This window comes from Purpureocillium lilacinum (genome assembly GCF_023168085.1).
Source record: "Purpureocillium lilacinum CBS 284.36 DNA, scaffold_1, whole genome shotgun sequence".
NCBI classification, from domain to species: domain Eukaryota; kingdom Fungi; phylum Ascomycota; class Sordariomycetes; order Hypocreales; family Ophiocordycipitaceae; genus Purpureocillium; species Purpureocillium lilacinum.
In genome coordinates, this window is record NW_027072111.1 from 4,679,427 (window position 1) to 4,692,067 (window position 12,641).

The 12,641-nt window shown below is 59.2% G+C and overlaps 5 protein-coding genes across 5 annotated transcripts; 3 read left to right on the forward strand and 2 right to left on the reverse strand.

The window, feature by feature from the left end:
* Positions 1 to 290: 290 nt before the first annotated feature.
* PLICBS_001111 (uncharacterized protein) lies at positions 291 to 887 on the forward strand (the record flags this gene model as incomplete). Its single annotated transcript, XM_018317813.1, has 2 exons — positions 291 to 504; positions 556 to 887. 2 exons carry the CDS (start codon positions 291 to 293, stop codon positions 885 to 887), a joined length of 546 nt encoding a protein of 181 aa, XP_018183338.1.
* A 6-nt stretch (positions 888 to 893) lies between these two features.
* On the reverse strand, positions 894 to 2,091 carry PLICBS_001112 (uncharacterized protein; the record flags this gene model as incomplete). The annotated part of the gene is made up of 3 exons (XM_065599722.1): positions 894 to 1,589; positions 1,648 to 1,973; positions 2,028 to 2,091. The coding sequence occupies 3 exons, from the start codon at positions 2,089 to 2,091 to the stop codon at positions 894 to 896; spliced, it is 1,086 nt and encodes a 361-aa protein (XP_065455794.1).
* A 570-nt stretch (positions 2,092 to 2,661) lies between these two features.
* On the forward strand, positions 2,662 to 7,471 carry PLICBS_001113 (phosphatidylcholine and lysophosphatidylcholine phospholipase; the record flags this gene model as incomplete). The annotated part of the gene is made up of 3 exons (XM_018317811.2): positions 2,662 to 2,972; positions 3,027 to 5,929; positions 6,108 to 7,471. The coding sequence occupies 3 exons, from the start codon at positions 2,662 to 2,664 to the stop codon at positions 7,469 to 7,471; spliced, it is 4,578 nt and encodes a 1,525-aa protein (XP_018183336.1).
* A 737-nt stretch (positions 7,472 to 8,208) lies between these two features.
* PLICBS_001114 (uncharacterized protein) lies at positions 8,209 to 9,385 on the forward strand (the record flags this gene model as incomplete). Its single annotated transcript, XM_065599723.1, has 4 exons — positions 8,209 to 8,480; positions 8,680 to 8,776; positions 8,843 to 8,878; positions 8,990 to 9,385. 4 exons carry the CDS (start codon positions 8,209 to 8,211, stop codon positions 9,383 to 9,385), a joined length of 801 nt encoding a protein of 266 aa, XP_065455795.1.
* Positions 9,386 to 9,479: 94 nt separating this feature from the next.
* On the reverse strand, positions 9,480 to 12,231 carry PLICBS_001115 (glycerol ethanol, ferric requiring protein; the record flags this gene model as incomplete). The annotated part of the gene is made up of 5 exons (XM_018317810.2): positions 9,480 to 11,450; positions 11,510 to 11,577; positions 11,635 to 11,916; positions 11,979 to 11,994; positions 12,055 to 12,231. 5 exons carry the CDS (start codon positions 12,229 to 12,231, stop codon positions 9,480 to 9,482), a joined length of 2,514 nt encoding a protein of 837 aa, XP_018183335.1.
* Positions 12,232 to 12,641: the final 410 nt, after the last annotated feature.

Consider the following 12,641-nt stretch of genomic DNA (forward strand, 5'->3'; position numbering starts at 1 on the left):
CTGTCGCTGGAGGTGGGCGTAGCTCGGAGGCCATCGCGGGGCCTGAAGCTAGCTCAATGCATCCGCTGTTGGTGGCGCCCCCGCCGCCCCAATTTGTCTGGGAGAAAGCGACGCTACGGATGCCGCCGAAACACGCCTCAAAACTTCACCATCAACACCACCACGCGAACGCACCATCAGTCGCATCTACGGCGCGGCGTGCAGCACATCACCACTGAAAGTTGCCGAATTTGAGGGGACATGCCGTGACAACAATATTGTCGAGCGACAACTGACGCAGCAAACTCACAATGGTCCGCATCAAGGAGAGATATCTCCTCGTCAACATCGTCTATCCTCCCGAGGCGACATCCAGGGCCTCATCCAAAGTACCCGACTTGGTGGTCCATCGCCAGCCAACCATCGAAAGGCTCACGCCTCAAGCCCTTCTTAAGGCCATCCGAACCGAAGCGGCGCTGCTGTTTGGCGACTACGGAGCAGGAGCTCTGGAGGGCCACCTCACGGGTTCGTGCGGCCCTTCTCGCCTCCCATGACCGACGCTAACAGAGCCTCTAGTCAAGTACCTTTCCCTGGCAACATCTACCTTCATCCTCAGGTGCTCCAGAGCACACTATCAGATTCTGTGGGCGTCGTTGACATTCATGGACCGGGTGCCCGTCAAGGATGGCCGACCGTGCATCTTTCGCGTCGTCCGTGTGAGCGGCACAATGCGCAAGGCAGAAGAGGAAGCAATCCGTCAAGCACGAGCGCTCATCCTGGCTGCCAAGGACGAAGCCTCATCTAGCAAAGCTACGATTATTGGCTCCGAGCGCGCCCTTCAGGACCAGTTCTCACCCGAGGAGATGGGCGACCTCAGCGACGATTCCATGGATCAAGACGACGGTTGAAGGGTATCATTTCTTTCTAGTTACCTTGACTCCGCTGTCGGCCGGCACCGACATGTCCCCAAAATCCGGGTCCGTCTCCATGTCCATCCCCATCTCTTGGGAGGCCGGCGCGGCAGCTGTCGGCTGCGACTGCTCCAGCTCCATGGCCTGCTCCTGCGCTATCCTGGCCTGTTCCTCGTCGGCCTCGCGCTCAAGCCGGTCATATTCCTCTTTTTGATCGATCCACCGCTCTTGGATGTCCTGGACATCCATCATGGAGGCCTCGTTACGCATTGCCACGGCCCAAATCGTGTCGTTGGCGCCCTCGGCGCCTCCAAAGACGTACCCGCCCGCGCGATCGATGACACGCAGCAGGTGCATCATGCTCTTCTTGTTTTCTACGGCAAGCACTTCATACCGGACGAGCCCGTAGCTCTCAATCATATTGGCAATAGCCTCGTTGAGCCTGCCAAACTTTTCGCTCCGCAGAGCGGGCGACTCAGCCTCGAGGTACGGCGTTAGATAGGTGAGGTCGTCGACGTCGGTATAGTATTCGAGATTGAAAGGCAGCTCATCATATGATGCTACCTTGTCGATCTTGGAGAGGACGTTGACGTGTGGCATGTCCATCTGAATCATGGCGCGCAGGGAGAGGAGCACGTTGGACACGTACAGGGACGGCTGCGTGACGCAGATGGAATCGGAGAGATGGACGCAGACAAACTGGCAAACAGTCAGCCGCGGTCAAGAAGGCCCAGTGGCCGGGATTGAGCAAACTTACCCTGAAACCAATCTTTTGGAGTCTGTAAAAGATATTCCTGAGCGAGTTGTGATGGGTGTAGAGCTCAACCTGGCCGGGGCAGTCAAAGAGAATGTAATCCTCCCCCAGTTCCTTTAAGCCTTCCTCGAACCACTCGAAGTTGTGCTCCAGCTCCTCCAGCGCATACAAGATCCCACCGTTGGGGCCGAGCCTGTCCTGGCGCATGATGTCCTCGAGCTTGATCAGGCTCCGAATGTCGAGGGCGCACGGGTAGTTGGTGTGGTCGTTGGCGGGATCCAGGTTGACGACGGAGCAGGCACGGCCGATGGCGCCCATGAACTGGTGCACTATACACGTGTCAGAGGAGGCAGAAAACACGCGACGGCTCTCGCGGAACTCACTGCCATCGCAATAGGTGCTTTTGCCGCACCCGGGGCTACCGAGGACGAGCTGCGCGAACGGCATCTGGGCGGAGGAGCAAAGGAAGGGCGGCCGGGCGGCTCAGGTGCGCATGACCGCAAACATGCCCTTGCCAGCTTGATGCTTGGAACGTGGCTCGAACGATGCTCCGGGCGGCTCCGAATGGTGTGCGGCGTGACCTTGGGGTTGCAGCCTTCGTGCATGCGAGGAATGCAGGTCTGCAGGCGTCTCGAGGAGCTCGTTGGACGCCCCGCCTGTGCTGCAGAAAGCTTCCATGGCGAAGGCCTATGACGCCTGGCGGGGCTGAACTGGGCCTGCCTCTGCTGGCGCTGGCACATGCTAACGGACTCGGTCAAACGTCGGCTGAAGTGGGGGAAGCTCCAGGAGCAGCTCTGGGAGCCAGTCCACTAAAACAAACCACGAACCCATGACCACCACCGCCCAGCCTTTCCTGTATTTATTCTCCGCCAGCTCCCAAAATCCTCCACCTGCTGTCGTTCTTCTTCCGCCCTCCTCCCTCTCTCCTCAGCCCCCTGCTGTGCGCTTGCCCCCTCCGGCCCGCACGCGCCGCCCACACATAATGCTGGCCCTCTTCGCAGAGCAGCATCCGCAGCCATGGCATCTGACATGGCAACGGCCGCGCAGCTCGCCGGTAGCGCCTCGCGGAGTCTTGCCCAAGCCCTCGAGTCGCCGACCAGCGCGCTTGCCGGCCCGATGAGCTCGGAAACGGGCGTGGTGACAGCTACTCAGGGCGCATCCGGCCTACTTGGCTGGTTTGGCTTCCTTGGCTGGCTGCTGCTGTCCATCATCAACCTCGTAACCACAATCCTTTACTGGGTCATCCGCATTGCCACGTTCAACGTACCAATGATCCTTTACACCCTCTTTTCCACGAGCTGGACGGTGACCATGAACGCCACGACGCTGTAAGTCCTCACTCGTAACCACTGGTCCTCCACTCTCGCTCACAAGCTGCCTAGGATGCTTATCGTCGTGGGCATCGTCTCCGCCGTGAGCTGGGTCGTGCGCTACCGCATCCTCAACATGTACTCGCGCCTCCCGCCCGAGCCCCAGCGCAAGGAGCCTGAGATTGACCTCTTCCCTGACACCCACGAGGAGGGTATCAAATCTGGTCTCTCAAGCTACCTGGACGAATTCCTGAGCGCCATCAAGATCTTTGGCTATCTCGAGAGGCCCGTCTTTCACGAGCTTACCCGGAGCATGCAGACACGCAAGCTGATTGCCGGGGAGACGATCAATCTTGAGGAAGAAAAGGGGTTCTGCATCGTCGTGGATGGTCTCGTCCAGATCTTCGTCAAATCTGGCCGTGACCCGCGAGCACCCGCTCGCGGGCACCGTCACCCATACATGGACTCGTCCGACGAGGAGGAGCATGCTCCCAACCAGCAGCGTTACCAGCTGTTGACCGAGGTTCGAAACGGAGCGCCCATGTCATCACTCTTTTCTATCATGTCCTTGTTCACGGAAGACGTGAAGCTTCAACACGGCGAGGACGACTCGCCACGAAGAGGATCTTCGTCTCAGCACCATCGCCACGACGTTGCACCGAAAGAGCCTGCGGCATCTCGGGCACCTCTGGTACCAGTCTCTATGCCGAATACGCCGCATCTGGACGCGAGCGCCGGACACCCGACCCTCCGACCCGGAGATGCGGCGCAGCTTCATGCCGGTTTTAATGGGCCCACGTCGAGAATCCCGCCAATGTCCCTCGACTCGTCAAGTCTCTCAGGGCAGCATGCAGCAAGAAGACCCGGCCCGCCGCGCAGGATGACCTCGAGTTCTGCGCACCCGGACATCATCGCCCGAGCTACAGTCGACACGACCATTGCCATCATCCCAGCGAGCGCGTTTCGTCGTCTTATTCGGATATATCCCAAGGCCACGGCACACATTGTCCACGTCATTCTTTCTCGCTTTCAAAGGGTCACGCTGTCGCACGCGTTTAACTATCTCGGCCTGACCAGCGAGGTTTTGCAAACCGAAAAGTGCATGATCAAGTACACCATTTGTCAGCTCCCCAACATGCTGCGTGGGGATCCCTTGATGCGGCTCAAGGAGAAGTTCAGCCGTGAGCGCGAGAAGATCACGGGCGACCAGGAGGCCAAGGGGATTGCATTGCACAACGCCGGCGCCTCGCGTAGGCGCCGGTCCAGCAGCACTACCTTGCGGAAAGAGGCCGCGCTTCTGTCCATGGCTAAGCAACGGCCGACTTCAATGTCCGGCAGCCCGCTTTCGCCCACTCAGGAGCATACATCTCCGCATCGACCGAACCCGGGCGACTTGGCCAACTCCCACCTGGCTCGGCCCGTCGGTCGTACGGCCACAGCCGGAGCAGCCCTACTTTCGTCGCCGGAGGCGATGAGGAAGGAGGCCCAGAGCCCTCTGGACCAGAGGTCGTTCAACCCTTTTGATTCCCAGAGGCATGCGCGGATCTCGATGGACCCTCGTGAGTCAGCGGATGAGGACAATATCTTCAGGACCTCTATTCTCGAGTCCATGTTCAAGTCCTTGGGCCTGGACGGCGGTGGTACGGCGTCAGGAGAGCCCGAATCCGTCGAGGGATCTCCCCGACTGTCTTCTATGGACCAAAGACGGCACAGAACTTTCCACGCGAACAATGCGTTCGGGTTCATGGGGCCGTTCGACAGCTCGGCCGACGGTGAAACTGAGTCGTTGACCTCTGGCGGCATGACGACCCATACACCGCCAAACGCCCAGGTCCTCTCCAGTGAGATGAGAGATGAAGTGGAGATCGTCTTCTTCCCAAAAGGCTCCGTCCTCGTAGAACAGGGCGAGCGCAATCCAGGGTTGTACTACGTGATTGACGGGTTTCTGGACATCGGCACGAGCACCACCGGTAACCAAGGGTCCCAGAACATTTTCAAGACATCCAGCTCCGATCCAGTTGGATCTCAGTCTTTCGCCTCGGCCATGCAAAACGGGGAAGATGAGGGCGCCGAGCATCGATCAGAATCACAAAAGACGTCGCCCAGCCGCCGAAATGTCGCGCTAGTCAAGCCTGGAGGCCTGGCCGGCTACATTGGCAGCGTTTCTTCGTACCGTTCCTTCATTGACGTCGTTGCCAAGACTGACGTCTATGTCGGCTTCTTGCCGCGCGCATCGCTGGAACGAATCGTCGACAGATACCCTATCGTCCTTCTCACCATGGCAAAGCGGTTGACTCACATCCTTCCGCGCCTTATCCTGCACATTGACTTTGCCCTGGAATGGGTACAAGTGAATGCAGGTCAGGTCATTTACCACAACGGCGACGAAAGTGAGGCCATATACGTCGTCCTGAACGGCCGGCTGAGACTCGTGGAAGACAAGAAAGACGGTGGGATGACTGCTTTGGCAGAATACGGCCAGGGTGAGAGTGTGGGCGAGTTAGAGGTCCTTACGGAGACGGCTCGCACGGGAACTTTGCACGCTATACGCGACACTGAGCTCGTGAAGTTACCGCGGACTTTATTCAACAGCCTCGCCCAGGAGCATCCCAACATCACAATCAAAATCTCCAAGATAATCGCGTCACGGATGAGGGCAGCAGTGGATGATCCGACTAATAATACTGGCAAGGCGGCAGGCTCCAGTGCCGTAAACAACCAGAGGAAGTCGACGATGAACCTGCGGACAGTGGCCATCCTCCCAGTCACCGCTGGCGTGCCTGTTGTCGAGTTCGGAAACCGCTTGATGAACGCCCTGGCTCAGGTCGGGCCTCCCAACGGCGCCACGTCGTTGAACCAGGCCGCCATCCTCAATCACTTGGGCAAACATGCCTTCAACAAGATGGGCAAGCTCAGGCTGTCGCAATATTTGGCCGACTTGGAGGAGAAGTATTCGCTGGTCGTCTACATCGCAGGTAAGCGTCACCCTCCAGCTCATGTTCGCCGGTTTGTTATGATGAGAAACCTTTTCAACCAAAGGCACTGCCGCTGATGGTTTTGTAAACTCTAATTTTTTCCTGATCACAATTTATTTCTACATTATGTTGTTACGTTGCGTAAGGGGCGAATCGCTTGCTAACAACAAATTTATAGATACCAATGTCAATTCGCCATGGACACAGACGTGCATCACTCAGGCCGACAGCATTCTGCTCGTGGGATTAGCAGAAGGTTCTCCCGAAATCGGAGAATATGAGCGATTCATGCTCGGTATGAAGTCGACGGCTCGCAAGATGCTCGTCCTCCTTCATACCGAGAGATTCTCTAGATCGGGCCTCACCAGGTCCTGGCTACGAAATCGCATGTGGATCAATGGAGGACATTACCACATTCAGATGCCCTTTAGCACCACTGCGTTGCCGGTACATCCGCCGTCCAAGAAGCTGGGTCAAGCTCTCAAGGAGCGGGTGCAAGTCTTGCAAGCCGAGATTCAGAAGTACACCTCTAGGAAGGTCCACCATACGCCATACTACTCGCCAGACAGCCCGTACAAGAGTGACTTCCATCGGCTCGCGCGAAGGTTATGCGGCAAGTCAATCGGGCTTGTGCTCGGCGGAGGTGGTGCACGCGGCATGAGCCAGATTGGCATCATCCGCGCCTTGGAGGAGGCCGGCATCCCGATCGACCTGATCGGAGGCACCTCAATTGGTGCCTTTGTTGGCGCGCTATACGCCCGACATGCTGATGTTGTGCCCATGTTTGGCTTTGCCAAGAAGTTTGCTGGCCGCATGGCGAGCTTGTGGCGGTTCGCTCTGGACCTGACATATCCGTCAGCATCATACACCACTGGCCATGAGTTCAACCGCGGCATTTTCAAGACGTTTGGCAACACGCAGATTGAAGACTTTTGGTTGGAGTACTATTGCAACACGACCAACATTAGCAAGAGCCGGGCAGAGTTCCACACAAGCGGCTATGCATGGCGGTACATCAGGGCGTCCATGTCACTGGCCGGCCTGCTGCCGCCGCTTTGCGACGAAGGTAGCATGCTTTTGGATGGCGGCTACGTGGACAATTTGACGGTGTCGCACATGAGGGGTCTCGGTGTCGAGACCATCTTTGCCATCGACGTCGGCGCTTTGGACGATGACACGCCACAGAGTTATGGCGACTCGCTGTCAGGAATGTGGGCGTTTTTCAACCGATGGAACCCATTCTCGTCGCATCCCAACCCACCAACGCTGGCAGAGATCCAAGGCCGCTTGGCATATGTGTCAAGCGTGGACGCGCTAGAACGGGCCAAGACAATGCCGGGGTGCATCTACATGCGCCCTCCAGTGGATGACTACGGGACACTCGACTTCCACAAGTACGACGAGTTGTACCAGATGGGGTACAGGTTTGGAAAAGAGTTTCTGCAAAAGCTGCGGGAAGACGGTGCGCTCCCGCTGGTGGAGGAACCCGGAACAAAGGGGTCGATGCGAAGAACCAAGGCGCCGAGGCGTGCAAGTATCTAGACAGTTGGGCCCAGATGGTCGCCTGAGCGTGGGGGCAACGCTCTTCGCTGCCTTTGAGCGAGATCTGATGAATCATTCTGATAGAATGATCCGTCTTATGCAGCCACGAGTTTACGAATACAGATACACCTGATGACCCCGTATTATAGATGGAGATGTTTGTGAGCCGAATCAGGAGCCATTGACACGCGCCAGTGATGGGAACGCATCGCGTCATCAGATTCAAATTAGCCGCGAGGAGCAACGGCATCTGAGATCCTCCCCTTTCCGGTAGCTCAATTCTTACTTTGAACAGAGGACTTCGTCGCTTGATGTAGGCATGGGCGTAAGACCCGCGACTGCAGCCTCGACAATATTCGGCTCAAATGGCTGACGAGGCTGCTCCTAAGGTCCCGTCGATGTCATCACGTCGCTTCAGGCGGATGCGGCGCTGAGATCCACCCTGAGCTCCACTGCCAAACCCCCCGGCGCCCAGTCGGCCACACCCCCGCGACCCGCGCCAGCCCAGCCCAGCCCAGGGGAACAACCCACCAAAAGCTCCAACGCAACGGGACGACCAAGCTCGCGTCGGAGCCGCCGGGCGCGTATCCTATTCCGTTGCCATATTCCCCGTGAAATCCATCTTGAGAACTAACCACCACAGCGACCACCACCGCCACCGTCTCTCGTGTCCCAACACTCGCACCACTTTCCTCCCTTTCCGTCCTCCGCACCCTTTCCGTCCTCCGCAACATCCCATGGTCCGCCAGCGCCGCGGCCGTGCTGGAGCTGGTGACACGCCCGCCGCCCCTGCACCTGAGCTTGAGCATCATCAGCCCGACGCCGCCACCGTCAACAACAGCAGCAGCACCAGTGGGGCTGGAGAGCCCGAGAAGGACGTGGCCATGCCCGGCACGGAGGAGCTCCGCGTCGGCGGTCCGCGCCCGTCGTGGAGCGGCCGCACGCAGTGGATCATGCTGGCCGTCGCGAGCGGCGCCTGCGCGGCCTTTAACGGCGTCTTCGCCAAGCTGTGAGTCTTTGAAGCAACCCTCTCCCCCCTTTTCACCCTCCTCCATGCCCGGCCGCGTATCCGTCTTCTTACGATGAGAGGGCCCCGGTGCGGTATAAATCAGCATTCCCACACGGCCGGGGCGGCTGCGCTCTTGGTTTGATGTGTGATCGTTTTGACTTGTTGACTGACGACTTTATGTGCCTGTGTGTGAGCGCAGAACGACCACGGGCCTGACATCCAGCATCGCCAGCAGCGTCGCGTCTGCCCTCGGCCTCTCCTCTGCAGAAAACGTAGTCGAGGTTGTCGTTCGCGGTGTACGCTCTCCCCCTTTTCGCCCATCTGGCTGAGCGAGCGAGCCGCTGACCGTTCCCTACGCGCAGATCTTCTTCGCCCTCAACCTCACCTTCAACGGCGTGGTAAGTATCCCCCGCTCACTCCGCTCTCTCTCACCTCCCCCGCCTCATCACCTTCTCCCCCCCTCATCTATCCAGCCATCATCTGACCCGAGAGACTTCGCGTCGGCGCAGATGTGGACGCTCTTCACCGCCGCCCTCGCCAAGGGCACGTCCACGACACAAGTCTCCATCATCAACACGTCCACCAACTTCGTCCTCACCGCACTGCTCGGCCTTGCCATCTTCTCCGAGGCCCTGCCGCCGCTGTGGTGGGCCGGCGCCGCCATGCTCGTCGCGGGCAACGTCATCGTCGGGCGCAAGGACGAGTCCAAGGCCCAGGACCACCAGCACCCTGGTATTGACGGCGACGGCGACGTCGACGTGGATGCTAGTGCCGTGCCGGCCGCGGGGCTCGCGGAGGCGGAGGGGCTGTTGCGGGGACAGGAGGAGGGCGTGTCTGCCAAGGAGCCTGTGGACGAGGATATCATAGACCTGGGCGATCTTTCGAGTGAGGTGGACAGACGTTAGCATATCTAGAATTCACCCATTGAAGCACGATTTGAAGTGGCTTTGTTTGGCAGATGGCAACACAAGGTACAGCAGAAATGTGTCTTGATAAGTTCTATCGCCTGCTTTCCAACTCGACGCCCCCTTCGTCGCCCAAGTCCTCGTCCCCGTCAAGAATCGCTCCGCCGCCCCTGTCTCTGCTTGTGGCCTGGTCGAACTGACCGCTGAGCCGTATCCTGCCTCCCGACGCGCTCGATAACCGGCCCGATACCCAGTTCCCGGCCCGTCGTAGTACGCCCCAAAGCTGCTCCTGCCCCTCGTGGATCCGGTGGTCGTCCTTGGGGTTCTCCGCTGCCTCCACCTTGAACTGGTACCTGAGGCAGTCCTTGACCGTAACGAGGCCACTGAGTTTCCCGTGATACTCGACCAGGATGACACGGGGTCCGATCTTGCGGAACAGCTCCAGCACCGTCTCCAAGGGCAGCCGGGGGTGGGCCGTCACTGGGGTCGCGTCTACGTAGCGGCTAAAGTCCAGTGTCGTGGACGACGTGGAGTCGGTGTTCACAGTCACCGTTGGTGTTATCGGCGTGGCCGAACTCAGTGCAGGTGGCGGCGCAAAGACACACCTGGAAGTTCCGCTGATGGGCTGCTCTCGCCGCAGGCGGTCGATGGCATACCGCAGCTCCGTCCGGCCGATGTAGCCCACCAGCGTCTTGGAGTTGGCATCCTCGACAATCGGGAATCCCTGGTACTTGTCGTCGGCCAAAAGATGCTCGATTTCCTCGAGTGTCATGCCGCTGACGGGTAAAGATACCACCGAGGTCCTCATGACATGCGAAACTGGCACGCCAAAGTTGTGTTCCTCCTTGTTGTCCAGAAAGGGAAAGCCGTTGAACCAGATCATGCGGTCCGCGATACCTCCCTTGCCAAACAAGTCGCTGACGGCCTTGGTAACGCCGACGACGATCATGGTGGGCAAGATGTAGGTCAGCGCCCCCGTCAGCTCAAACATGATGACCACCACCGACACGGTGATGTGCATGATGCCGCTGAGTGCAGCCCCAGCACCCAGGAAGGCATACGTCCCTGGAGTGATGCATGGCTCATCCGGCTTGCAGGCGGAGAAGAAGACGCTTTGCGGGTTCGCCTCATGTAGGGCCTGAACGATGATGCCAACTGTGCGTCCGAAAGAAGCTCCAATAGCCATGGACGGCACAAAGATGCCTGCCGGAACCTTGCAGCCGTACGAGATGATGACCAGGACGACCCTCAGCGCCGTGGCCAGCACCAGCGAGACGACGTTCCAGAAGCGCTTGTCCGGCTCGCACAGCCCCTGGTAGTCCTCGGCGCCCTCGCACTCGAGGAACAGAATCTCCATGCTCTCCGTCATGTCGATCCGGAGAAAGACGTTTGGATAGGCGATAATGGCCGTTCCGGCAGCCAGCAACGTCGCCTCGAGTACGGCGTACTTGGAGAGGTACTTTTTGCGAAAGGCCTGCGCGCGCAGATTCCACTTCATGACGAAGGCGCCGTAGAGGCCGCCGAAGATGCCAATGATGATGTAAAACAGGATCTCGAAGAAGTGCCAATCGCGGTCGTACTTGACCTGAAACATGACGAGCTGGCCGGTCCTGAAAGGATTCATGGCCGCAAGGACGGCCGTCGCGACCAATGCGCAAAAGTAGCTGCGCCACATGGTCTTGAGAGGGAAGTGGTTGGACATTTCCTCGAGCGAGAAGAGCACGCCTCCGATGGGACTGCCAAACGCGACGGCCACGCCGGCGGCGGCGCAGGCGCTCAGGATCTCGCGCGTCTTGGACGCATTGCTCCGGTACTTGGTGAACAGCCTCGAGATGACATTGCCGGTGCATACTGCATAGTGGACGCTAGGGCCTTCCTTTCCGACTGAGAGGCCCGAGGCGATGGCGAGGGGCAGGCAGACGGACTTGATGAGCAGCGTCCAGAAGCCGAGGAAGCCCTTCATGACGAAGCCCGCGATGATGCACTTGATCTCAGAGATGCCTGAGCCCGCGGCGTAGGGCGCGTAGGATTTGACGAGGGTGGCTGCCGTAAAGGCAAAGACGGTCTGTTACAGGTCAGATCTGTGGATGGTGCAACGATTCGTCATGAAAGGACGGATCTCACAGCAAAGATGATGTAAATGAGGTAGTTGAGCGGGCCGAAACCTGTCCATCGATGCCATTGCGGGCAGCCTTGCGCCGGGCGTCAGCTCGCAGTCCTTAACAGCAACACCTGAGGCTTCGTCTCACCATTGTCCTCGCCCCAGCAGCAAAAGTTCTCGTTCAGATAGAAGGCGGTGGTGCAGTATCCCATCTTGATGTCGGAGAGCCACTCGGTGACAATGTTCAGGAAGGCCGCGTTCAGGCCAATGGCGGCGCCGATGATGGTGACGACGATCCAGCCCTGGGCGGCGTCGTACGAGGCCCAAAGCCGATATCGCCAGCCGGGCTGACCGCGCTCGTACATGCCGGCCGCGCGTTTCCTACGCGACTTGCGCCTCGCCTGCTCGCGCGCCGCATCTTGAACCCAGTCTGGCGGCGTACGTGTTAGCAGCTTCGAGCTCGGATCGTGGCACAGGCATCGGATCGCGCACCTATCGTTGTAAAGTCCTAGAAGCGCATTGTTAGCCGGCACGCGGGGGCGTCGGAGCAGGCCTGCCTCTCTCTCACCTCGTAGCGTTTGATCTCGGCAATCTCCTCCTGTATCTGGCGCTCGGCTGGGGCAGACGCGGCGGCGTCAGCCTCGCCATGCTCGGCCGTGGACGCGGCAAAGGACAGGCGAGAGGCCAGCGACGGGCGCCGGGCCCGGTGCGGGCTGCGAGCAAACGTCGTCGACTGTGAGTTCATGGCTCCGGCCTGCAGACCATGGCGGCATGCGGTACGCGCGCGAGTCGTGCGGTGCCGTCGTGATGCCTTGCTGGCGTCGAGGGTGGGATGGCGTTTGGTGTCGTAATGTAGACGGGAAACTGCCGGGTATTATGGAGCAACTTGCGCTTGGCCACAGTGGTGTCTTGGAGCTGCCAGTGGAGGCTGACCCGTGCCCCAGCACGGAACTTTGGGTTCAACGGATGGCCATTCCGCCAACTGTATTACAAGCGCACACATGGGCACAGTGGAGGCGCCCAGGCACCAACAATGGCGGCTCTGAGTTGGCCGTCGCGTTTAGTGGTTGCGTCAATCCTCAGCTCCCACTTCAAGCGCGTCAACGCATCAGCGCATCAAACTCTCAACTCTCAAGCCTCAAGCCTCCGCCCGTC